Raw genomic sequence first — 27,000 nt, forward strand, 5'->3', positions numbered from 1 at the left:
ATAGCAAGTCCAAATTTTTAATGATTTCTTTTTTTAAGTGGAGATGCAGCTGGAGTACTTGCACCGGCTGCACCCAATCTTGTAATTTGGGAACCAAACTTAATAAATGAAATAAAATCCTAATAAGTATGAGCTAAAACATTTTTACTTCGCGTACATTTTCTTTTTATTCTATTATAAAGGTATTAATTTTTCTATTTTTAAATTTCAGAATCTAATTGTATATTGCACATAATACACAATTTTATTATAAACAATTGTGATACTTTTCGAGGGGGGGGGGATATTTTGACTAATACGAGTTAGTACCTATACTTAATATGTTATACGTATTTTTTAAGTTTTTAAAATATTTATTTAAGTTTGTAATAAACTATATAGTCAACATCATTGGTAAGTATTTCACAACTTAAAATTAACCAATAATTGGATTTTTATGTGAATCAAATGCAAAAAAAAAAAACAGGAAAAACGAATTGAAGAGGTACTTTGAGGATCTTTTAACTAAATAAATTTTAATTTAACTTAATATTTCCTACAAAACATGATTAAAATATAATTAATTTTAAAAAGATATTTTTTATAATATTATAGTTTGAATATTTACTTTTGATAGTTTATCTTCTGACTTTTGTAAAATCATTTCCAATGAATCTCTTTGACTGAATACCTTACGTGACTGTACTTTTCGATGGAATGACCTATCTAAAAGTGGTCTAGAAATTTGCCGACCAAGTACACTAGCTACGTTACTGATTGACTTTGAGTCCGTTTCTACTTCTTGCAGGAACGTCTCCCATGTGTAAAATAATTGGCTAGGGAATGAAGGCCTGAAAAAAAATAAAAACCGATGATATTTAAGCTAATACTAATTTTCATTAAATTATTAGATCTTGTTCTTCTTTTTTTCCGAGTGTAAAATAAAAATAGGGCGTTTCGTATTTCTCTAGAGATCTGCAGTTTTTTTTTGGGTGTGTAAAAATATTAAATTACGCATTTTTCAAGAGTGAAACAAGAAACCGTAAACATGTTTTCTACGTTTTAACTATGGTTTTTTTTTCCTGACGGTAACCCGACTATTGTACTTCTGTCTCTAGACAAAAAAAAGTCTCCTTTCCGTCCGATTCACTTTCAAAGTCTATATGCTTTCCATTCCATTCTACGATCTTTATAATTGGTGTAAGTATATGTTTATATAGAAGATATACCTGTCCTTCCTGAGATCGGTGTTTTTCTTTCGGAAATTCGTTACCAGCAACTGCAGCTCGGCTGCGTGTTGTTCGTACATTTGGGACAACTCTTGAGTGAAATCTGACACTGTAACAAAAAATATATATATATATAAATAAATAAATATATAAAATAATTACTGTAACTATTATATAGTTGGGTAATATTTAACTTAAATTTTATAATAATTATTATTGTTAAGATGATAATAACAATATAAATAATATAATAATAATAATAATAATAATAATATTATTATTATTATTATTTTAATATAACAATTTGATAAATTGTCCAACAGCTGTGGAAAAATAACCGTTTTCTATAGCCAGGACAAAAAACTATAGCAATCAAATAATACCGTTTTATTAAGAACGTCGTAGTCTAGAAAATACTCAAAAAATAAATAATAATCGTACTATAAATAATTTATATTAAAAGTTAATGACAATAATTTATACATCTACGTACATATTTATACTATTATAATCATGACGTGGAGAAGTACGTATTTCCTACCGGAAGAAGTGTCAAGCCACATGACGCGTGGTGACTGTTGGATAATAATATATGGGGTGATAAAAAACATCTCCGGATTAATTGAGGAGTTTTGTCACGATGCAGATCTTGTAAACCCAATACTCCGAGAAGCCGGACAAGACGTATCTTACTGGTTCGAACTTAATGGCCTCGGCGAAATTATCGTGAGCACAGTAACATGCTCATGATTATATTTATTGTAAACAATAATGTTTTAAAACAAATCATCTTAAAAATGTTTATATTTTTATAAACATTATCGCTTAGATTTAAGATTCAATTTGTTTTAGGGGTATGGGTAGAATTGCAATTATTTAAGTGGAACAGCACTCAGGTAAAAAACAAGTAATGGTTAAACTGCGCTCGGGCAAATAACAAGTATTGGTTTAATTGTACTTAAACATAAAAAAATAAATTTTGACAGAAATATAATGCATTTGAAGGGGTTAGATGTTTATAAAATACTTATTTCCCATCCAATTTACAGGCTTAGGACTGACAATAGTTGTATTCATCGGTGTGGTTAAAAACAAATAATTGAGTTAATATTTGTATTTAAATGTTATAAATGTGAAATGTTTATTTTTTTTAAACATTTTTTTAAACTTGTCAATTATATTCTCTGTAATAATTATAACAAATATAGTTCAATATCTATAACCTACCTAGTAATTAATTGTTGAACATATAAGTTAATGTATTCCTAATAAACAATTTTATTTATTTTTGTCTAGCACCATGTAGTTTAGTGTCTTGTGTTAATATTTATTGTTAAGTATAAGTATTTATTTTTAATTGTGTTAAAACATCAATAAATATAAATATATTTGAATAATAGTGTTATATGAGATAGAGATTTCGGTAAAACTGAAGTTTTTTCAATATTTATGGAAAATATGTTTTCCTACTCGATTTATCTTATTATTATTTATTAATTATATTAATTCTAGAGGAGCGCTGATAAATTCTTCCTTAATAATTTTTAATATTCCATAAATACTTTAATCAGCTACTTTTCTTTTTGCTGAAATTAAAATTATTTTTCGAGGTAAATGAAATGGTTTTTCGTAGTTATGTATTAATTCACATCGAACAATAATTATCCACATTATTTACAATTCTAAATTATATTAACGAACCAATTTAATGCTATTAAATATGCAATAATGTTTGTAATCAAGATATGTAACATTTTTAACGTTAATAAATTTATTTTTCAAATACTTCTATTTAAACCTTTTCTTATTGAGTGAAATTCAAAAATTATCTATTTTTTACCCGAGTGCAGTTAAGCTATTATCTTTTTTTTCATTTTAATAAATATACAAAATATATGTTTATTCTTCAAATCTATTCATCCACAAATATTATGTTTTTGACGTTAATTAGCAATTAACTCACTTAAACTAATAGGTTATTATGTTTGTTTTAATTAATTAATATTCGTATACATTATACATTAATATACAATTGTTAAATTTTTACTTAATTTTACGAATTCTGATTTATTTTAGTGCAATAAAATAAAGGACTATCCTAATATTATTGTGATTCTTAAACTATGCAGTCGCTTATACACGTAAACTAACGACTTGATATTCACTTTCTGTATCTATTCATAATATAGCTAAAAACGCAACTTCTCCCCGCAACCGGCGCCCTCGTATCTTTACTACCATTTAGGATACCCTACGAACCAAAATTCGAACCGGACGTGAACTGGGAACCGGACATAAACACGACACCGTGGTGGGCGGACGACAAATATAACGTTGGTATGGAGACGGTCAGACCTATTAACATTCAAATTACTAATCCGCTCATAAAACGGAGTGTAACGATAAAGGTACGATTTAAATAAATCAGTCAATTCATTGAAAAGATCCAATTAAGCTAATTTAATCAATTAATATTTATTTTTTTAAACTTTACTATCAATATTAAAACAGCGACGGTACAGCTACATCTGTCGTGTATTTATTTTATAATAAATTAGTGTTGCACTGGTCGCAATTTCTAAATAACATATAAAATAATATAACATTTGACTATAATATCCGTTGCATCAACACGTTTTAGATATGTTTAGAGGATACCGTTCAACGAATAATGGAACGTTATAAAGTGTATAATCCAAAAATATATGACTATATAATGAAGTATTTAGGCAATGAGTTGAACAAAAATTTGAATTTGTCACAAAATGGCGTCACTTTGAAATACGAAGACTCCGTTGAAGATTATGTTCCAACGTTGATGTTATACTATCAAGAAAGATTACCCCCGTGGCGTGATATAGAAGAAAAACAATAGTGGTGTAATTGGCATATAATAGCAATTAGAAGCGTACTAAATTACATTCTGTGAATCTAGGTAATATATCATTGCAATATATACAAATTAAGTAGTTATTATTATTTTTTTGCATAACTTTTTTAGACAAGTTTAAAATTTCATAGTTACCTTATAATATTTATAAAAAAAAATTCAAAAAGAATTTTAAATCAAACTTATTATAAAAAAGACGATTAGTATAATATAATAGGTATTATAATACATGTCTACGGGTCGTAGACAACATAGTGTTTCAATAAGATAACTGCAAATTACTGAAAATATCAAAGTAACTCCGATCGTTATCTTAAAGTTTCCATGGGATGGTCAATCATATAACATAATATCTATTACGATTAAAGATGAAATGTATCGTCTAATACTATATCCTTGTTTTTGGGTGTAGAGTACACATATAAACGTATTATTGTATCGTGTAAAACAATACTTTATGATCGAACTAGAGCAACGAGGTTTCATTGTAAAAAAAAATTCCCGATAAAATCCTTTACATTAATTATCACGAATACTTCAGTTATGAGTGGTTGAGATTAAATTACAAGTATCAGTAACAACTATTGTGCATGAGTTGGTTATTAAATCGCAATTTAAATTTTGCATGCACGTGACGGAGACACACAAGTAATAAGTATAGATACGTATGTGTATACGAGAAGAGTGCTTGGCTAAGCATAATAATAATAATATGACGTGCTTTTGGATCCTAAATCTCGTTCAAATAATACTGATGTTGCTAAAATCGTTAAGCGATATATAGTTAAAAAAAAAAAAAAAAAAACATCATATAAACAACAACAATAAGTTGACAAGACTATTTTAATAAATAGCTTTTAAATATCGAAATTAATCAAAAAATGTGGTTTTTGTCACGTATATAAAAAACTGCCCGAAAAGCATATTCAATAAAGTGGTGATTGTTTATAAAGAATATTAGTATGAATTTATACAAAGATGATATTATATTATTTATATCATACAATAAAAAATAATGACATACATCATTTGTAATAACTAAGTGATGGCATACTAATAACAAAGCTGTAGTTTTCAATACAGTTAAAACTAATAATAAATTAATACAAATAGTGAAATTGGTATTATTTTGTATAACCTACGTTTATCCCCGAAAATAAGACATTTATACATCATCACATAGATGTAAACATTATTAATTAATAATAATAGTTATACAACTGTACACTATAATAAATTTAACTCACATTTTCATTCTTCCGTTAAAAGAAATATAATCTCTCTTTAATACAATTTCGTTAATTAGACGTTAGTGTTGAAATCGATGCTTTTTGTTCATCCTATAGTCGGCTTTTTTTTCTGAATTTATATAAATCCGTATGTATAGTTTGTCTTTAGAAATTATATTATTCCTGAAGCAATTGATGTATGGTAAATTGAAGAGTGAAGAATAGTAAAGAGGACAAACGAAAGTGGACAGATGATACATTGGAAAAGTAGAACTTATCCTTTTAAATATTATAAAATGTGCATAAATATTCGAATATTTGTGGTCTGAGGAAACATTTACCTGAAGAAAAGGTGTGTTAACTACCAAAATATTCTACTCGTATGCATTGTAGTTTGCCATAGAGATCAGTTAGTTCGTGTATAAATAACACGGTAAAAGAAGTAGATCATCAGCTGTGTTATCGTGATATATAGGAAGGAGATGATAATGAAAGCAAATCGAGAGGAAATCATGAATTCATTAAATTGATTCATGACCGTAAGACATAATTTACACAGTTCTGAGATTTTGGAAAATGCCATAACGACGAAAGTAAAAACCAGACGCTATATTTTTTGGTGATCAGCTCTCGTGATTTTTGTTTTTTTAACCAATTTTTCGAAAATCTGAGCAACTCAAGCATAAAAACAAAGACGTTCAATATGATATTATAATCGTATTTTAATAACAATTATTTTGATAGATCAAGCGAGAGTATTGTCGAGGAACATTATTTACGTTGGAGAAAAGTATATTATTCAAGATTAGCGAAATTATAATTATCCAATAACGACATTGCATGGTATATTTTATTTTAAATAATTATCTCTATTTTATTTTTATGAAAATACTCTAGAAACACACAATATTAACAATATTAACATAACGAATAAAGTTTCATCGCTATTATAAACAAAAAATATTATGTATTATTATATTAAAACTACATAAAATGTTTTGCTAGATATAAACACAGCAGTTAAATTTTACGATCCATAACTGAAAATAAAATAGACATCATTATAGTTGCTTATTTATCTTTAATATTTATGTCAGAGATCTCATTTTTTTTTTTTTTTTTTTATAGAGGGCCTAATCTGAAATACACTTCGGTATCGCGGGCCAATTTTTTTTCAAGTTATAGAACGGTAATAAAATTGAGAATAAAAAAATATTTTTTGATTTTAGAAAAACGAATATTTTTTCGATTAACAATCACCGCCTTAAACATGAAAACGCTAATAACGTAATCGACAAGGTAATCTACAACGATTAACGAAAAACTATTTATTTTTTTATATTTTAAGGTTTTATTATTTTTATTTTACTAGAAAATATTATTAATAAATAAATTATATTTACAAAACATCAGTTAACTTTTGCGGGCCGGTTTTAAAAGCTGAACGGGCCGTAAGTTAGAGACCCCTAATATATGTGTATGTTATTAAAAACTATTTTGTTTGCTAAATTTCAGTGAGACTTTTAAATAATCTAAAGCATATATACGCATAGGTATTTCATTTGAATACTGTCAGCTAAAATTTTAACACTTAAAAAAATTTTCATCGTTTTTCGTAAACAAACGCTAATTATCTAACAACTGTGTTCTATACCACCGCATTAGTGCATGTTTGATCGACTCAAAATTATTACGACTTTCAAGTATAGTTTTTTGTTCGTAAAATAAAATAAATTTCAAAGCATATATATGTAATATTGTAATATTATGATGAATACGTAATAAAGTAATATTACAAAACATATCGTTCTTGCTTTCAAGATACATAATTTCATAAAATCAACATCATCGATCGAGAAATAGTTAATTTTTAGAGGAGGGGATTAAATAATTTAAATACAGATTAAATTTTAATAGACAAACCAATTGCTATGACCCAGATCACCGAATTGAGTTTGCATTGAAGTTATGAAGTTATGATAAATGCTTTTTTTAAAAATTGCTTACGATATCTATAATAATATTATTGTCACTAGCGTAATATGTTATAAAAACAGTGTTATAGGTGTTTTTTTTTTTTAATCTTTTTTATGTGGACTTTTATTGCACCTATATACATATTTTTTTACGTTAAAACAAACTTTAAATAGATATATAAATACATAAACAAATTGTACGCTATATATAAACGATGAAACATTTCTAAATTGTTGTACGAGCTGCGTGCTACAGTTATATTATATACTGCGACGTTGTCAATTTTTCCACCCAAAACAATGCGATTAAGGGTTGGGAGATGATAATAAAAATAAACCAAGCGATACAATCCAAAGATTCGGTCGATTTGTCCGGTCACACATGTGTAAACTTTTACTACAGACAATAATGTATTACGCGACTGGCATTCCGAAGAAAATTATGTACGCGAGTAAACCCCGCCACCCAACCGACAATCAAAAGCTTCAGCCGATTGATCAGCTTTTCAAAAACGCGAGTAAACACGTGAAATCAACCTTGACTTCGCCATAAATACGTTTGATTTACATAGCTAAAGGCTTCACAACGATTATATAATTATTTAAATTTTGTTATAGTAATTATTATTCTGGTTAATCAGTCGAAATAATGAATAAAATGATTTTACAATGATATGTTTTTTTTTTTTTTTTTTTGTCAACCGTCTTCTTTTGGAGTGATGAAATTATTTTGATTTTTAATCTTAAAGATGGTTTCTGGTTGCAAATTTGATATAGTAAGTACTTAGTGAGTTAAAGCTAAACATTTTCAATTATTTTTCATTAAAATCAAAAAAACACAACAACAACAAAGGTAGGAAAGTGGGTATTATTCTATTATATAGCAGATGTCGATTGGGTCACACGAATGTATATATAAAAAAATATTCTCTATAAGTAGTTTATAATGGAATTAAAACATATGAAAAAATACAGAGTTACAATATTATTACGGTTTGTAGATATACGAGTATATTTTATGTTCAAATTTGAATAGAATTATTTGTTATAAATGTTATAATTTACTAGTATTATTTGTGGGGACTAAAAAATTTTAATGCATAATAAATTTTACTATACGCGAAGAAATTTTATAATAATATGTAGATTGATCCTGAGATATTATTTTTTTTATACTATGAACCTATTCACATTGTTTTACAACTATATGATATTTACTCAACAATTAAAAATAATAATATAATATGGTTCTAGTTGTATTTATAATATAAAAATATTATGATGATTATAATAAATGCAATGTTCTCGGAAAAAATTAAATCCACCTACCACAATAGTAATAGTAAAATAAATTTCTTTAATAGCTATATCAAAAAACCATATCATGAAATACACTTAATGATATAGGCTGAAAAACCCGTCTTTGCTCAGAATTGTTTTTCATGTACAATGATATATCATTGGATTCAAATTCAACACATCCATCATAGTGGCCCACTTGACACCTAATGTACCAGAGCGATATCCACTTGCCCACCTTTTTTAATTTAAAAACCTTTTAGAAAACTTTTCGTAAGCGTTATGCTAGTGCGAAATATTCTGACAAGTGAATTGTTTTATCCATACAAATAACATTGCCAGGAAACATTGAAATAGTAGCCAAGTCTAAAAACTCTAAAAACACAAAGACGAATAGTACCTTAGATTTTCAATCAGAAGGCGCTAAGTATACTTTTTAAACACAATATATCTCTTACGTGACTTACACACAATTATTTATGTTTTGCAAAACTATCTGTCAAAAATATTTTCATAGCAATATTATACATACATGTATTTTCTTAGTAAAAAAAAAAAAAAATATATATTTAACATCTGAATGGTTTCGTTTTATTTGAAACTACAGAGAACGAAAACGGAATAAAATATCATAAACTTAAGCGCCGCGTGTTTACACAGTATCGCCATAAATTATAATATTAAACTAAATCTGAGTATGATAATTTAAGCGCAAAATATAGACCCGTGCATAAAAAAGATTTAACGTTTGTTTTATTTTATTTTGGATAATAAAACATATTATTATTATATTCAAGTATTTATAATAATATGCAATATTTCGCATTTGTTTTTTATGCGAATCAAGTTGAAATAATTCCACTTGACGCCGTATTTCACTGAACCAACAGTATTTTTTATGTGTGACATACTGCACAGTAACGTGCGTCATTGGTAAATTCGTTACCTGATGAATTATTCATATACATAATAGTAATAATCATAATAATAATGTCGTTTCAGGATTTTTGAACGGTATGAAATGGTGTCTGCAGGCATAGAACATTAAATTTCAAACGATTTGATGCGATAGATTTATAACTTAAAAAAAAAAAATAATATATAAATATAAATATATAAATTAATAATATTATCTAATATAATGATGAATTCTAAGTCTAACGATCAAAATTTACAAATTTAAAAAAAAAAAACACAAAATTGTATATCGTCGACGACTGTAATATTATTATCATGTCATGTTGTGTGACAGTTTTCTGAATGTTAGCAAAAAAATTACTCTATACGTCATACATGTAACAAAATGCAAAGTAATTTACGATTATATATGTGATACGATGATAGCACAATGATTTTTTTAGTAATTTTCTTTTTAAAGACACAGAGGCTGAATCAAAATAATAATATATATATGTATACAGCAAATTCGTAAAATTTGACCAAATATGAATACATCTGTTTACAACGAGTTAAACAGTACAATAAATATATAACGTTTGTGTCAAAATAATGTATGGACTAGGACTGAATCAAAAGATAAATCTATTATTTAAATCATTAAAGGCTTTTATATTTGAATAAATTATAAGTTAACATGAAATCTGGGTTATAAGTGCGTGTATAAATTATATAGTATATTCAGATTTAGAACTTTTTTTTCACAATTTTTAAATAAACAACATTTTTCTGTTGGTTTATCTTTGTTAACATTTTATTTTAGTAATATTAATTTACATTATTGACAGTCTATTACTGAAGTATAAATCAAAAATACTACAGTAAAATATTCTAAAAAAAATACATATGATATAATTTAAATTTAATTTTATATTGATTAAATTCATTGTTAGTCTAACAAATATTTCTATTTGTTCCGTTATTAGTACGGTTTTTAATAAATATATCAAATAATATTAAAACTAAGAGTAATACACGTACTATGATAAGAATATAATGTATATTATAGTAAGGTTAATACTTTTTAAGTTGCAATTAAGTCATTTTTCATATAATAATATTATTTATTACAAGTACAATGTTTTAAAAATACAAAATTAAAAAGTACTAGAAACACTACTAATATTTAGTAAGAAGCAAAAATGATTATGATTTACTTAACATAGGTATCAATTTAAATAAAATTCTCGGTTGGTAAATTAAAAAATATATATATAATATGTGTTAGGTATGTATAGTTTATATTAAAATGTTCTTCTTTTAACATAATTTAACCCATATAACTCAAACAGTTACTTTAATATTTGCATTTATATTATTTTAATTTATAATAATAATAATCGTTTTAATTTATGTTAGCTAAACCATTTTTTTAAATCGTAAAAATGTCATAAATTTTGAATTTATATTTGAAACTTAAATTGTTTATAATAAATTGATGTGTTATAATTTATAAATGATTATAACATTTTAACTTCGAGTATAAACATTTAAATAACAATAAATAATTTAAAAAAGATACTTTTAAGTACATTAAAAATAGTTTGGTATTTTTTTTTTCCATAAATATTGTATTCATATAAATGTTTATTTAATGTATATAATTTTTTTATTAAATTATAATGATATAAAAATAAAATTTAGGTAAAAGGACCTTTTTGCTTTTTAAAATTCATACCAAAGTTCTAGCCTTTTCTAAATGAGTTTTTATACACCAATTGAAAATGCTTGAAGTTGTTCCTGGCCTTTTTAAAAGGTCTCATAATAAACAAAATTATAAAAAAATGAATTGTGAGTAGTTTTTTTTTTTTTATACTTAACTGATTAATAATTATTATCAAGTCTACTAAATACAGTACAGTGCATTACATTTTTAATTTATTACGCATTTAATCATATATTTTTTATTTATATTTACATTGTTCTAGTAAATTATAGTATTTAAATTGTATATTATAGTTAAGAAATATTTTTTCAGCAAAATGTTTAATTAAATATAAAAAAACATTCAATTTATTTCAAATAGTATATCTATACATTATAATTTTGCTGTTTTTTATTTAACATGCAGTATCTTATAATAATAATTAAATTTAATAATATTATGTATATAGTTTTTAATAAAATGCAATAATTACGGCATTTGAACTTAAACATTTTATGAATTACTAGTATTAAATTTATAATATAAATTTGTACCAAAATTGAATGCTTTTCTCTTAGACTAACTAAACATACAAATATATTAAACATACATTTTGTTCGTAATTTTCGATATATTTCAGTAACTTTTAAGTACTTAAGTATGTGAATAGAATCTAACTGTTTTAACTTATAATTTCAGATTTAACTATAAATTATAATGCATAATATATTTATTTTTTCTCTAAGAATTTGTAATTCATAAAAAAAAAAAATCAAATTAGATTATTATTTAAAATGTACTCTTCATTATGAAATTTGACTTTTTAATACAAAAATATTTGTTAATAAGAAACATTATGAATGCTCATTGCAAAACATCCTAAACACCCTACTTCTATGTTTTGTCAATTTAGAATCTGAGCTAAAGAATGAAAATATATGAGATCTCAAATTTGTATACTACATTAAAATAAAAATAGAAGCATTTTGATAAAATTAATTATGACCTCACAAAAAAATACTGTAACACCACCCAAAATGTGAACACTGTGAACTGAACTAATATCCGTACTAAAATTCACGATCTCACCGCAAAATTTGAAATATATAATAGGAATCATCCCGTAAACTACTGCGTACATATAAGAACTTCGAAAAAAAAAAATCATCAACAAAAATTATAACAAATGAAAACGAAATTAAAGGTAATTGAAATTTTAATGCCAACATATTGTCAAACCCACTATTTCACCATACGCCTCAAATTAAAATAATTTAAATAATAACCAAACTCATTTACGCTTTAAAATCAATATACCTAGACTAAATTCACACAAATCATAGTGAATTTCTTAATAAATAAGATAAAAACATTGCATTTAAAAAGACTTTCTTCTTAAACGAATTTAAAACTCTAATAAACTATAAAATAATAGTAAAAAATATCAACTATTGAACCATACTCTCTCTTATCAAATAATGTAAAAAACTAAGTTACATTATAATATCAAACTGATAAGCTGAAAGATCAATTTATTAAAAAAATAACATGACATATAAGTAAATAAAATATGTATTGATGAACACGGTTTACCCCACACACATACAAACCCATCAAGCCATCTGTATATTATTATATTGTATTGTATTTACTTATTATGCTGTTATTTGAAAGTATACATTGTGAATAATGTTTTATCAAATAAAAAATAAAAAGTTCACAGTAACGGTTGTAAGTGTATTGATTTATTTAAAAAAAAAAATCTTATACAATCCCAACTATTTATCGTTGAACGATAACTTTGGTTAATATATATTTATATAAATCTGTGCATAATATTTGTTTTAGTGTCAACGCCCAAACTTCTTATTAGTGGATGAAGGAATACGAAATCCGAGTTGGTTATTCGTTTTCGTTTACCTTGAGGTAAACTTTTGGTTAGAAACTTTTCAGAAAAAAAACAGGTATACACATATACACATTTTGCAATGAGAGCTTTACGTGTCAGTTTTTTTTTTTTAAACGTAAGATGATTATATCTAAGTTCACTTTTCTGTAAACATATATGGAAACAAAAAATAAATATGTATACATTGTGTATACGATGGTTGACATAAAAGTTTATTTTATTTTACAAAAACCTATTTTTCTTTTAAAAGTTGTATTTTTTTTTAAATTAATATAAAAATTATCTCGCTAATCCCACATATTCTGATAAGCTTTACGGATTAGTTATTCAAATTACAACAATTGATAATAATTTCCTAAAAAATAATAAACATGCCAACAATTTAATAAATTGTTGTAGTGTTACATCTTAGACATTCAACGTAAATAAAATTATATACAATGAACTTGTACGTGTTTAAACAATGTTCGCAGCTCATAATAAACAATTTATTATAATCGTTCTGTTAATTTCAAAATAATTAATAATTATTATTGTTAAAAAGTCTTGTTAAAAAATGTCAACGATATTATGGTTATATTCAAACAGGAAAAAAACAAAATAAATTATTATTGTTGTGTTATAGAAAAAACGAAAAAATAATATAAGATAATACACAACACGATTAAACGTTAAATAACAAAAATAAAAATACATCAAGAATTTTACTTTAGAAATAAAAATGAATCATAATATATATGAAATACGTCTTGATTATATTTATTACTTATGTAGAGTTATTTATATGTTCTTAATACATTGATGATTGCCTTATGAAATACGATTTGTTAAAAAAAAAATTTGAAACTTGTATACATAATCATAAAATACAAATAAAAGTTATGATTATTTTTGATATTTATATACCACCATGACTTAAGATTTAAATACTAATTCTCAATATTGGTTTATCAACTTATTATTTCCATCTTCTATGGTTGTTTGTAATACATTTTATTTGACTATAAAACAGTAAAGATAAATTTACTATTTATTTTTTATTCCAGAAAATACTTGATAATAAACCAAGCACTAACCTACCAGTATGATTTTATATCAAATGAGACAATTATTAAGACCAGTATTTTCCAAAATTTGGGTTAAGGTGACTTATTATTTTAACAACTTTTGACTTGATAATCAAAAATAAAAACTGTAACAATGATCAACTTCTTAAAAGAAATTAAATAATAAGCGTAAATTTATTCTAAGATTAATTTAAATGTAAATAATAGAATGTCAACTAATAACTAATGGCCTGGTAACTGATAAAATTATGTCCAATAAAGAAAAAAAAAAAGTAATAAAATACTGTTGCATGCTTTAAAAGAATTCTATTGTATTCATTTAACATAAGACTTTTTCTGAGTAATTTTTCAAATAAATTTGTTGTTTATAATGATTTTATAAGTATTTTATAAATATACTTTTTTTAAATTCGTGTACTCTTTATTAGCGTAGTGCAAGCGCGCGTAAATATACCAGATAAACATGTATGTAACATTACATGAACCACAGTTAAAATAAATAATGGAGAATTATAAAAATAACGAACTAAGAAGACCTGCCAGTCTACATACTTTGTTAAGAGATAGGAGTTACACTTAATTTACACACTTTTTTTCAATTTAACTAAGAAGGTCACGACACTATTATTATTTTTAAAAATTGTTTGAAATAGTTGCAAATGAGAGTTGGGTAAAAATTTTTACGTTTCAAAATATTATGAGAAGAGATTTAAAGGTATATGAGTTAATAATGATTTTTGGTTATTGACATTTTAAAAATGACTGTGGTCAAAAAAGTGAGTAAAGGATTTATCATATAATTAAATTCAACTTAGTTATTCTTAAAAATAACACTTTTTAGGTTGAAAGAAGGAGAGTTGGTATTGTTTTGAATAATGTCACATCTGAATAAGATTTTTACATTTGTTTTTGTATGAAAATATGTTGGTAACTAGACAGAGTTAAATAATTTGAGACTGCTAATGATGTTTTTGTAAGGTTTTTTTTTTTTTAATTGGAAGGAGGTCTATATTGTTATTGTAATTATTCATTAATAATAAATTCCTTATAATTAACAGGATGATTGCTATTGCATTACGATTGAATTTCAAAAGACTCACGTGGTTTGGTACATGAAGCTATAAGATAAATTTCCTCGCATTTAACTCATTGAAAAGAATGAGAGCAATAGCTTTTAATGTAGCCATCAGACTATTACTTTATGCACTGGAGAATTTGTTATTGATTGTGTGGCTCACCTTTGTATTGAAGTTATATAAAAAAATATCATTATTATTTTAACGGGTTCGAGGTCGACAAAAAATAAAGGTAGTGAGTTCTTAGTTGTGTAGTGCAGGATATTAATTACTTTCTTAGCGAAGTGGTCAATTTCTTCTACTACCTATTAAACTAATTTCAGAAACAAAAGTCAACGGATGAAGATTTCTTACTACTCGAAATGTTTTGTCAGATTGTAGTTGATGTGTATGAATTCTTCAGCATTGTTTTTATTTATAAAATGAATTATTTTTCTGTAGTTTTCTAAATTATTAAGTTGAAGTCTAAATAAATGTATTTAAAAAAAAAAGCTGTCGAAAAATTAAATTGTGAAATGAATTACATATTTATACCTTTAATGAACATTGGCGGTGGTAAATCTTTTTTCTTTGTATAAGTGTAGAAGACTTCTGAAATTGCGTATCTAAATCAGCTTAGTTACCATTATTTGCATTAGTGTAGAAAGTTAGTACTTAGATAAGATAGGTGAGTCAGGAGTATCGATTTGGAGATAAAATATATTATTTTTTGGAAGTGGTGGCAGTAGAGATAAGAATTTTGGAGACATAGGTAGTGATTGTTTATTGTTTTCAGATTGCAATTTATTGAGAATTATAGTTATTTTTTTCTTTATGTATGTAAAATTGATACTTGGTTGTTAATTATAATGATATAAAATAATAATATTTTTTTGTTTAAAAGAAAAAATTAAAAAATTAAAATCTTTCAAACGTTTAATAGTTTTTAATATAATAGGTACTATAAAATAAAGTATATCTTAATCACTAATACTAGAATTATTACTTAGATTTTTTTTTTTTTTTTTGTTATAAACAATCAGGGCCAGTGGACATTTTTCAGGGATGAAGTTAGACCAAAAGCGCAATTTCAATTTGTGACGTACTCAACTTAATCATAATAATATTGACATATTACATTATGTTGATAATACATGAACAAAGCTAATTAAAATTATTAAAAAAATATGTGTAATGAATTAGCAAAATGAAAGTTTTATCATTTGCATTCGTCTTTTATAAAAATGTATCATTAATTAATAATTAATAACAGATCATTATGATGTGACCATTTTTATATTTAATAAAATAGAAAGATAAACTTTATTTTCAGAGCATTTATTTTTTATAAATTGTCGTTATCATTTAATTATAAGACATAATAAAAGAATTTTAATTTTTGTATACTTAATAATAAAATAAAGATATACCTTAATAAAGATATTACAGTAAAAAAACTTCTTTTTTTTTAAAAAAAAAAACGAGCTTTTTATGGTGGTAAAAAGTAAAAAAATGGAAGATTAGAGCACAAATTTGGTTGGTTCTTAGTCAGAGGCGTTACTGGTTATTGCTATACAGTCATGGTAACAATATGTTAGTTTTGATTATTTAAAAATTGATTCATGTAATTATCATCTTGACTATCTTATAGAATGACTTATGAACTAAAATTATTTTATAAGCTATAAGTTAAAAAAATATATACAAAATAACGTAAACAGACATTTACATAAGCAATAACTAATTATAAAATAACTGTATATAGTATAGGAAATACAACTTAAGAAAAATTCTGTAATCAATAAATATTTGTATACATTTATAATAACATCAGTTAAAAAGTTATTATAAAATTTAAAATCTTAAACAATAATTACATTATGAGACATTCAAAGAAAGTTTTATAAAAAATGTTAGAATTGTTTAGCTAAATAAATCGTATCGTATGCATCATTTATTAGACATTTTTGTTTTGACGAGTTACATTTGAACATTTTCCAAGGTTTCAATCAAGAGTATTTATTAATACTTAATACATAGAGTAACTGGCTAATTTTTGTTGTGGGACAAAGCTTGTTTAGAAATCGTATAAAATATTTATTTAAGAAATATGGTTAATGTACATTCTGATTCATAATATAAATTAAAAATGAATCATGGTGTCACATCAGATTTCCTCGAGGTTCTCATTTAGTACCAATATTATTTCTTATTTTCATTAATGACATTCAGCTCCAAAATTGTGCTTAATTAATGTTTGACTATGACCTGAAAATGTTACGTATAGTTATAATAATCAAGTTGAAGCCAATTTAATACAATTTGATATAAATATTCTCTATAAATGGTGCAAAAAGAATAAGTTTACTCTTAATATTATAGTAAATATCAATAATGACTTTCTCTAGAGCTAAAAAATCTTCGGAATTTGAATATATTATAAATGGTGAATCACTCCATCGCTCTATGGAGCCTATAAAAGACCTTAATATTTCTTGATCCTACACTAAAATTTGACTAACATATTAACATAAATGTTGACAAATCAAATCTTAGGTTTTACCTGTTGAAATTATACTGATTTTAATAATACATTAGCTTTTAAGTCCATATATTACTGTCTAGTTTGTTCTATTTGTAAATACGGCTCAGTATTTGATCTTCTTACACGTCTGTTCATAAATTCAAAAATTGAGAAAATCCAACAAAAATTCTTACGTTTCTTCTCTTTTAAATATTCCATATACAAAGAACCTCATTCCGCATATATCCCACTTTTAACGTTTTTATCCCTCGAAACTCTTGAGCAACGTCGTTAGGTTAGGTATATATTTTGCGTATAAGATCTTCGCAGTTAATTTTGATTCTCCTGTTTTCTTAAGTCGTATCTCTTTCCACACTCCTACTCCTAACACCCGGTCTTAAAACACATTTTATTTAAACACAGAAGTAAATGGTTATTCAAGCAACATTCCCATAACAGAATTATAAAGCCATAAATTAATTAAAAATAGATCTGTTTATATTATCAAACTTTAACTTGTTTAAAATATATTGTAATTCGATACTTTGTAACACTAAGCTTTTAGTATTATAATTGTTACATACTTTTTTTTCATTAATTTTCCTTTTATTTGCAAACTAATAATTAACGAACGATTTTTATATTTCTAATGTAATTGGGCCTGGCCCGTGTAAAATTTAGATTAAAAAAAAAAATGAATTCGTAAATTAATCATAGCAATTATAGTGCTAATTTAAAGCTATTAACGTCTTTAATTTAAATATATATATATATATATAATATTAAACTATTTATGTAGGTATTAAAATAGAATATAAATAGTATTTGTACCAGCATTTTGTTTTGATAGTGTCGATTATTTGTATTGTATATTTACAAATCATATTGGAAAATATAGATAGTTATTGAAACTTTAATTTCTATTCAACATAAATACTTTCAGTTTAAATTTCGATATAAATCTGAGAGTTTGAACATAATCCTTTTTTTATTGTAGAGTCAATTGTAAATGATAAATAAAAAATGACAATTATTTTAACACACGATGAAAATAACCTTAATATTTTTACTGTAAATTAAATTAAATTTTTATAATTCAGTATCTCAGAATATTTACAAAATAATTTAATTAAAATTAAATGTAAGTAAAGTAAAGTTACTTGGATATCATGTTACTTTTCCGGTTTAAAATAATTCGAATAGAAAATCCCAGTACATTTTTATTTAGAAATTAGTATAGCCCTAGTATTTTCAGGTTTACTGTTCACATTAATCAGTAATATATTTCATGTATTTCGACTAATTATCAATATGGTACAATTATTATTCACTACTTAGTTCAAGAAAGATGATGTATATATTCTAAGATGAAAACTAAGTATAGTCAATTTTTTCACAAAAACATTTTCTAAATGTTTTATTTTTGTTAATTGTTATTATTTTAATCGTTCACATATTATAGAACAATATTTAGGTTATTACAAAATAAACAAAATACAATTTTCTTTGGTATAAAAATCAACAACTTAAAAATATATAAAATAAATATGATTTAAATTGAGCTGTAGAAATACAAATTGTAAAATAAGTTTATTATGATAAGGAATATCAAATCATGTATTTTGAATATTGTTGGATGAACTCAAAAGATATATTATGAAAATAAAACTTTAAAATAATATAAAATGAAAATATTGAATTAAATTTTATTCAATTTAATTAATTTATAGTATTAATACTATACAGATGTTTTTTTTTTATTTTTTTTTAACTTTTAAGTATGTAAAATGTAAATCAAGAATAGCACAGTTTTAAAATTCTTAATATTAAATTTACATATTTGATAATAATAAAAACAAATTAAATATTGTAAAACACCTGTTTATAAGCTATAACTAGAAAATGGAAGAATTAAGTGACTGATATTTAAACGGCAAAATGCACAAGTTTAATTATTCATTTGGGAATCTAAAATTACAGTGCACCAGCGATACTAACGGTAATATGTATCCGATTTAATGGGTTTTCAAAGTTTTTACCATAATAATAATAATAATAACCGTAATCAATGTGTGTAGTTAATTTTTTTAAACTTTACGGTTATTTGTAACTAGGTATATCTATTGCATTTTACTAGGTATACTATTGCATTTCATTAAGATAATGATATCATAAATATAATAATAATTATGATGATAATTTAAATTAATTATTCTAAGGACGTTTTATTTTTAGAAATTATTTATATATTTTTTTTTTTTTGTACTTAAACAAAATAATTTTATAATGTTTGAATTGTAGTCAACATTTATAAAGTTTTAATGAATCGCTCTATTTATAGCTGTTAAATTGAAAAAGTTATTTCTAGTATTAAATTTTAAAACCCAACAAGATGTTGAATTTGAGAGAGCCATATGTGATATATTACAAAAAAAAAAAACAATAAACTATTATATATAACCATAGAGGTATATTAAGTAAAAAAACTATGTTAAATAAAAAACCTATTGCTAAGATCGTACAATTTATCTATATATATGTGATTTCAATTGAATAACTGATGAAAATTTACTATTGTGGTGAATCTGTGAATATTTAGGAAAGATGTAGGTTTGTTTTTTTGAACACAACATAGTTGTAGATTACACATCGCTAGTTGTAAAGATATAGGTACTTATTTACTTTTAAAGTATCCCATTTATAATCAAAACGTCTAAACATTTTTGCAAGAATACCGTTGTTAAGTAGTATGCCTTAGTTAATTAAAAATTATTTTAATTAACGACATCCACCGTTATTTTTAATTTTTAAATTAAATTCCATACGATGTTTTCTCTTAAGCTCGCAAAGTGCTCACAAGTTACATTTTTTATCATTTCCTTGTTGTTTACTCTAACATAAAATAATACTAGTTGTATAAATAAAAATTATTAGACGTGAATTTATGACTTTAATAACTTCACATTTTTTTTTTTTTTTTTTATGAAATAAATGTATACAAATAATTTATTTAATTATACAGATGAGAAATCCTTCTACTAGGATAATTCAAACATTATTTAAAAAAAAAAATATAAAAAAAACTAACAAAATTTATCTATAATATGAGTAATAGTGAATTAAAAGAAGACTCAGTATATGCTGATAATTATGAATGCAATGATCAAGGGAAATTTTAGCATTTAAGAGCTTACTTTTTAACAGGCAGGATCTTTAATTTTTGTGAACTAATATAAATTAAAAAAAAATATATACATACCTAATGAAATTAAGATCAGATTAAATATAATCAATAAATGTTATTTTACGAGAAAAATGTTAATTTTTGAGTTACTGTCAGGACCCACAAATTTGAACTTCAATTGTATATGCATTAAGCCCACAGTGACGTATGCACGCGAGATGTGATCTAGTACTTAAAACAACGAAAACTGACTACAGTTTTTTGAGAAAATATACTGAGGAAAATATTTGGATCAGAATATAATAATGACCTAAGTAGTTTTCAAAGAAAAACAAATACAAATCCACGGAAACTGTACAATAAGCCAAATTTAAGTAATTTATTGGTTAAAAAGAGGCTGAACTAGGTGAAAAATACGTATGACGATCAGAGAGCTTGTTTAAAAAGAAAATAACCGAAAGCCATCGGGAAAAAGACTAAAAAGCAGGCTTCAGCAGAGACGGCACAATACAGTAAGAGAGATTTGAATAAAATCAACCCGTTTCTAAATATAGAATCAGCGTTAGATAAAAATAAGTGAAATGTGTTGGAAGCGGCGATGGTTTTCAACTGATCATTAAAACCATAGACGAAGAAAAATGCATCTAAAATATAGTATAACAAACTAACAGATTACAAGTTAAAACTAACTTTGGACGAAAAAATATCGTTAATAACCCAATGTCGAAATTCGCACGATGCATTATAGTAACGGAATTCGTATTTTTAAAGCGCAAAATAAGTGGAATTTATTGATCTAAAAAAAAATATTGAACAATACACATACAACGAAAAGCCATTCACATCGAACATCGCCTATACAGAACAGATATAGTGAAGATGACATATGATATAACGTCTTTGAAATGAACGTGGAAGTCTTTTTATTTCCCCGCCACCACCAACATCACTATGAATATAAGGAACATACCTATATTATTATTATTTTATTATTATTATTATTATTATTGTACTTTATTGACCTTTTCGATGTTCCGCATCAATTTTCTGGCGGTCGTACATACAATGTCCATTCAAAATTACATCACCGCACCCACCACAGCACTATACGCGCACCTTTTTGAACGATAGACGGGCATGGGTCGTTGATATCGTACAATAGCCGTATGCACTCTCTTTTTTATTATTATTACTAATATAACCGATCCTTTTCGTTTCTTTTTGGTTGGAAATTAATTCATATATGTACGCAATCGGTTTGCAATACACGTGCAACTACAGCCGTTTCCGCGTGATCAGTATATTTTCATTATACGCTAGGAGAATTATACTTACAATATACATATTATTATTACATTAGTACACGCTCGCATATTTTATTTCTTTTGAAAAGCAACAAGTCGAGACCCCTCAAAAAGAAAGTAATTTTTCTGACAACTTCTGAAGAAAAAAAATTCAAAATGTGTTTACAGTGGAAACCTCATATTATTATATTGACAGACCACAACGTTTGTTTTTTTTTTTTTTTTTGTTATTGTAACATCAAGGTAATATTATATTATAACGGAAGTTCAATAGTGAAAGGAGTAAAATAAATAAGTCCAAAAAAACTAATTTAATTTCTAAACAATATGATTATATTAAACCTATAAAACTTATCCATATACACATAGCAATTATTACAATTATACAAAACTATCATTCTATAATATAATATTTAATGTTGATAATTTTTAGTTTAATGAATAAATTGTAAAAAATAATGAAAGTAGTGAATATCTAAATGGCATTTTTAAAACTAGAAAAATAAATAATTTACAAATTTAATCTTTGATATTATCTATTATGAACGACTAAATATTTAAAAATATACAAGAATATTTTGATTCTTTACACAAAGATATTTCTTTGAAAAATTAATAAATAATATGTTTTGTGGATTAAAGAATACTCCCATTGAAAGAACTTTGATATTAGTTCAGCAATAGTTTGTTAATTATAAAAACTAGTGCGCATATATTTTGAAATAAGTTATTAGAATTGCTATTTATACAATTATCCAATTGTTTATAACTAGGGTTACTATTATTTTACGATATTACCGTCTTTTTAATATTTTTGAGGATAACTTGCAAGTATACTTTTTAATAAAAGTTTAATAATCAGATAATTACCACAGTTTTTAAATGTAAATTGAATCGTTTGTAAAATTATGTTAATGTGCACATTGTGATCTAAAGAGATGGCAAGACAATAATTGTGAAATAAGTGATTTAATACACAAAAAATGGCTTCATGTTTGAAAGGTTTTGAAAAAATTTAAAACATTAAATACGATTGATGTTTTAAATTTTTACAGTAACTATTATAACTGGACTAGCTTAACTGAATACGTATTTCAAAGTTACAAATTGTCTCAGATTTGGAATTATATTTATGGCTAAAATCTGTTCAATAATACACCTAATTAATTCCAATTAAACAATTGGTTTTTATAGGATTTTTCCGTATACGTTGTTTATTTAGTTATATAAGTATATTATTGTAGAGGAAATTACTATTTTTGTACAAATATAAGTTAGAGGTACTGAAGATCGTTAGTAAATACTAAGTAGCGATATGCGACATTTGATAATAATAAAAAATAAATAAAATACAAGTGTATTTAATTAGTTATTAACATAATTATATATCTAGTTTTAACTTTGATACTTTAACAAATTATTAGTAGATATATTATGTTTATACTAACAGACTTAATTACTATAAGAAAAAAAACATTATTTTTTTAAAATTTTTTTTGTTTCGTATTTAATTATGTATTATTTTTTGGACATAATTAGATTATTTCTTAAGGTGAATTAGATGCACACTTGGATATTTACAGACCACATAAAAGCAATTAGGGATAAATTCTTAAATTAGGATAGAAAAATGTGTTGAAATTATAAATCTAATGGGTAAAAAGACTATTACAACATACGTAAAATATATGTTGTACAATTGCCTCTCGGATTCTGTTTATGATGGGATTTAACTGTAATACGTTCTAAAATCGTTTAAAGAAAATTGTAAGATCATTAAATCTTATTAGTTTCTAATTAAACGTAACTAACATTTGACAGTGAGCGGACAAGAGAAAAGCGATAGTTTAATGAGGATCGGGTTACAGGTTATCTTTATTGTGATACATATTATATAAACTTGTGTTTGATTTAACGTATAAGAAATTTGATACTCAATGAGGCCATTTACCTTATATTTTAGGATAAGAACAGTTCCTAAGATAACATTAAGACCTTTTAAGGTTTTTGTAGTTTAAATTAAGAAAACAGTGAAAATTAATTTATTCTATCGACAAAAATTCTCAAATTTAGGTAGACTAAAAGCATTATAATTGATAATATGCAATAAAGTCAATATATGACAATTACTAACTTAATATTTATAACTTGAATATTTAATTTCAACAGAATAAAAAATTATGCATACAACACTGAAATTTCAAAAATACAACGCGATATTCAGAAAAGGTACCTTATCTAAAAAAAAACCTAAATGTAACCTACCTTATTCGTTCAACGTGCATTGTATGCTCTTTTTTAAGATGTGTCTATAATATAAAATGGATCATGACCGCCATTAGAAATTCTTAAAAATAGTATGAAATAAAAATTATAATAATTTATATTGATAAGTTTCTTAGGGAAATACATTTTGAACTAAAATAACAATTTAATGATTTAATAATAAAATAATAAAAGCTACCATACGCAGAACCTTAGATGCTACTAATATTGATTCTCTCTCTCTTTTATACATTTATATTTTTTTATAATTATTTATCAAATTTACCTATCATGATATTATAAGAATGTACTGTAAATATATTTTTATTTAATATATATATATGTATATAACAAAAAAGCAGAATCCTTAAAAATCCCTCATTCACAAAATGCAAAATAGGTTTTCAATTTCATTCGACAACATGAGATCATTCAAGCTTATTCAGGAATCTTGGAAACATTCTATATAATATAAAATATATAAATAAACATAAATATGTATACATATTATATACCACTATTTGAAATCGTATACGCTAAAAGTTTTTGTCCATTGAAAGGAATTGAAGCTATAATATCATCCATTAAAAAGAGTCGCAAAAAGTACTCGTCCCATATACGAGTATATTGATAACAAAATGGTAATAAAAAGAGAAAAAAATAGCATTTTAAAATAATAGTTTTCAGATATAAAGTACAGTCTAAATAGGCAAATATAATATAATTATATATATTTAAATCGACATAATACAATGTCAAATTTTAATAATATTTACAAAAATCAACTGTGCTAACGTTTGCCTGTCCACTTACAATAAAACCAAACAACGATTATAAGCATGATATGCTGTCGAAGGACATAAACCATTGTTGACACTGTGTTATATAAAAAAAAAACCAAAATTTTAAAATATTTAAATATTGATGTAAATAGAATTTTAAATGATAAGCGCCTAAACAAAATGTATAAACTAATATTTTGTTTTTATTTTTATGAAATAATAATTGTATTGAAAAATATAAAGGTATAATTCACATATTATGATTTCACTATTTAAGAAATTATCAATTAAGTATAATTTTAATATTGTATAAAGGGGGTGTCCAGTTTAATTTAGTACTCAGCAACCGTTCCGAATTGAAATAAAAAGTGGTCTAAAAACTATATTATTATGTTAAAAAAAGTAATCGGACCATTAATTTATTTAAATTCTAATATTTTCTGTGTGCTAATATAAACTAAACAAACTATTATCACAAATATAATGTCTGAGCATTAGAATATATATATTTCGGTTAAACCATTGCTAGTAAAACCGGTTATCTGCAGTTGATAGCATCTATACTCTCTGGAAACGTATTTTAAACTCAGTTGGTTATTAGCGCGGCAAACACTTTGTCGTGGTATAACTTTACGCAAGTATAAAAAGTGTATAAAGTAAAATGTATTACGCATAGTGTTAACGTAATGAGCTAGGAACAAAAAAATGGAGATAAACCTTATAAATACTTATACCAAATAACAATACGACGTTTCATCATCAAAGATCTATTAACGTTTAATTATTACACAGCATTTTGGAGTGCTAAGTGGAGAATCCAAAAACAAAACAAAGAACTTTCAAAATACCACTGCTCGACAGGTGTTTAGGATTTGCGTGTCAAGATACGAATTAAAACTAAAATTTGCAGAAATGAAAACTCACGTTTTCTAACGTTTGTTAGTTGCGGCAGGTTTTCAGTCGCAATCTCTGCCTCGGTACAGTTTGTTCCCTTGAGGATTTCGTAAGTGATAAATAAACGAGTAAATATGTCTTGGCGTATCTTATTTCTTAGTAGGTCGAAACTTATTTTCTAAACCCACGATTTTGATACTTATTTTAGTTTTATAAGTTTATTTACCTATATAAATTCATAGTATATGTAGTGATTAAGTATGATAGAAATAATGTAAAATCATTTTTAAGAAGTAAATGTGAAAATAGCCTTCATAAATTAGTTAAAAAAATATTGTACATTAGGCTCCAATATTGATTAAAACTATCAATATCAGAAAATGCGTATACTTGATAAAAATAAAACATTCACTCTTTCTTAATTTTCTCTTTATTTATACGTAAAATAATTTTATTTTTAATGTAAAATATATGTATTAAAAACAATTAAAATAATATTACCTATTAAAACAATTTGTATAACAAAAAATATTATCTCTCATTCAATCAAAGATACTTTATTCATGTTTATATTGTGAGTAAACAAATTTTAGTTTGTACAATAATTAAAAATCAATATTTTATTTAATTAATGTTAATATGTTAAGTTTGATTTCAATTTTTTGCTTTTATCTTTTATAATAAATTCTCTATATTAAAAGGGTCACTGTACCAATTAATTATATGTGTACTATGTTATAAACTTGTAATCAATGTATTTTCATTTTTAAGCTACCCTGATTACGACGACCGGCTTTATTCAATATAATTAA

General features: G+C 24.6%; 1 protein-coding gene across 14 annotated transcripts in view; it reads right to left on the reverse strand.

Annotated features, from left to right (window-relative positions):
* LOC112596436 overlaps positions 1-27,000 on the reverse strand; it is a 285,374-nt gene that overhangs the window by 133,881 nt on the left and 124,493 nt on the right. For all 14 annotated transcript variants that reach the window (XM_025342112.1, XM_025342124.1, XM_025342122.1 and 11 more), the window contains exons 4-5: positions 1,209-1,317; positions 608-830 (exon numbers count right to left, since the gene is read on the reverse strand). In XM_025342112.1, coding sequence (XP_025197897.1) covers positions 608-830; positions 1,209-1,317 — 332 coding nt within the window. The remainder of the gene's footprint in view (positions 1-607; positions 831-1,208; positions 1,318-27,000) is intronic.

This window comes from Melanaphis sacchari, unplaced genomic scaffold (assembly GCF_002803265.2).
Source record: "Melanaphis sacchari strain LSU unplaced genomic scaffold, SCAv2.0 Contig31_pilon_pilon, whole genome shotgun sequence".
Taxonomy (NCBI): domain Eukaryota; kingdom Metazoa; phylum Arthropoda; class Insecta; order Hemiptera; family Aphididae; genus Melanaphis; species Melanaphis sacchari.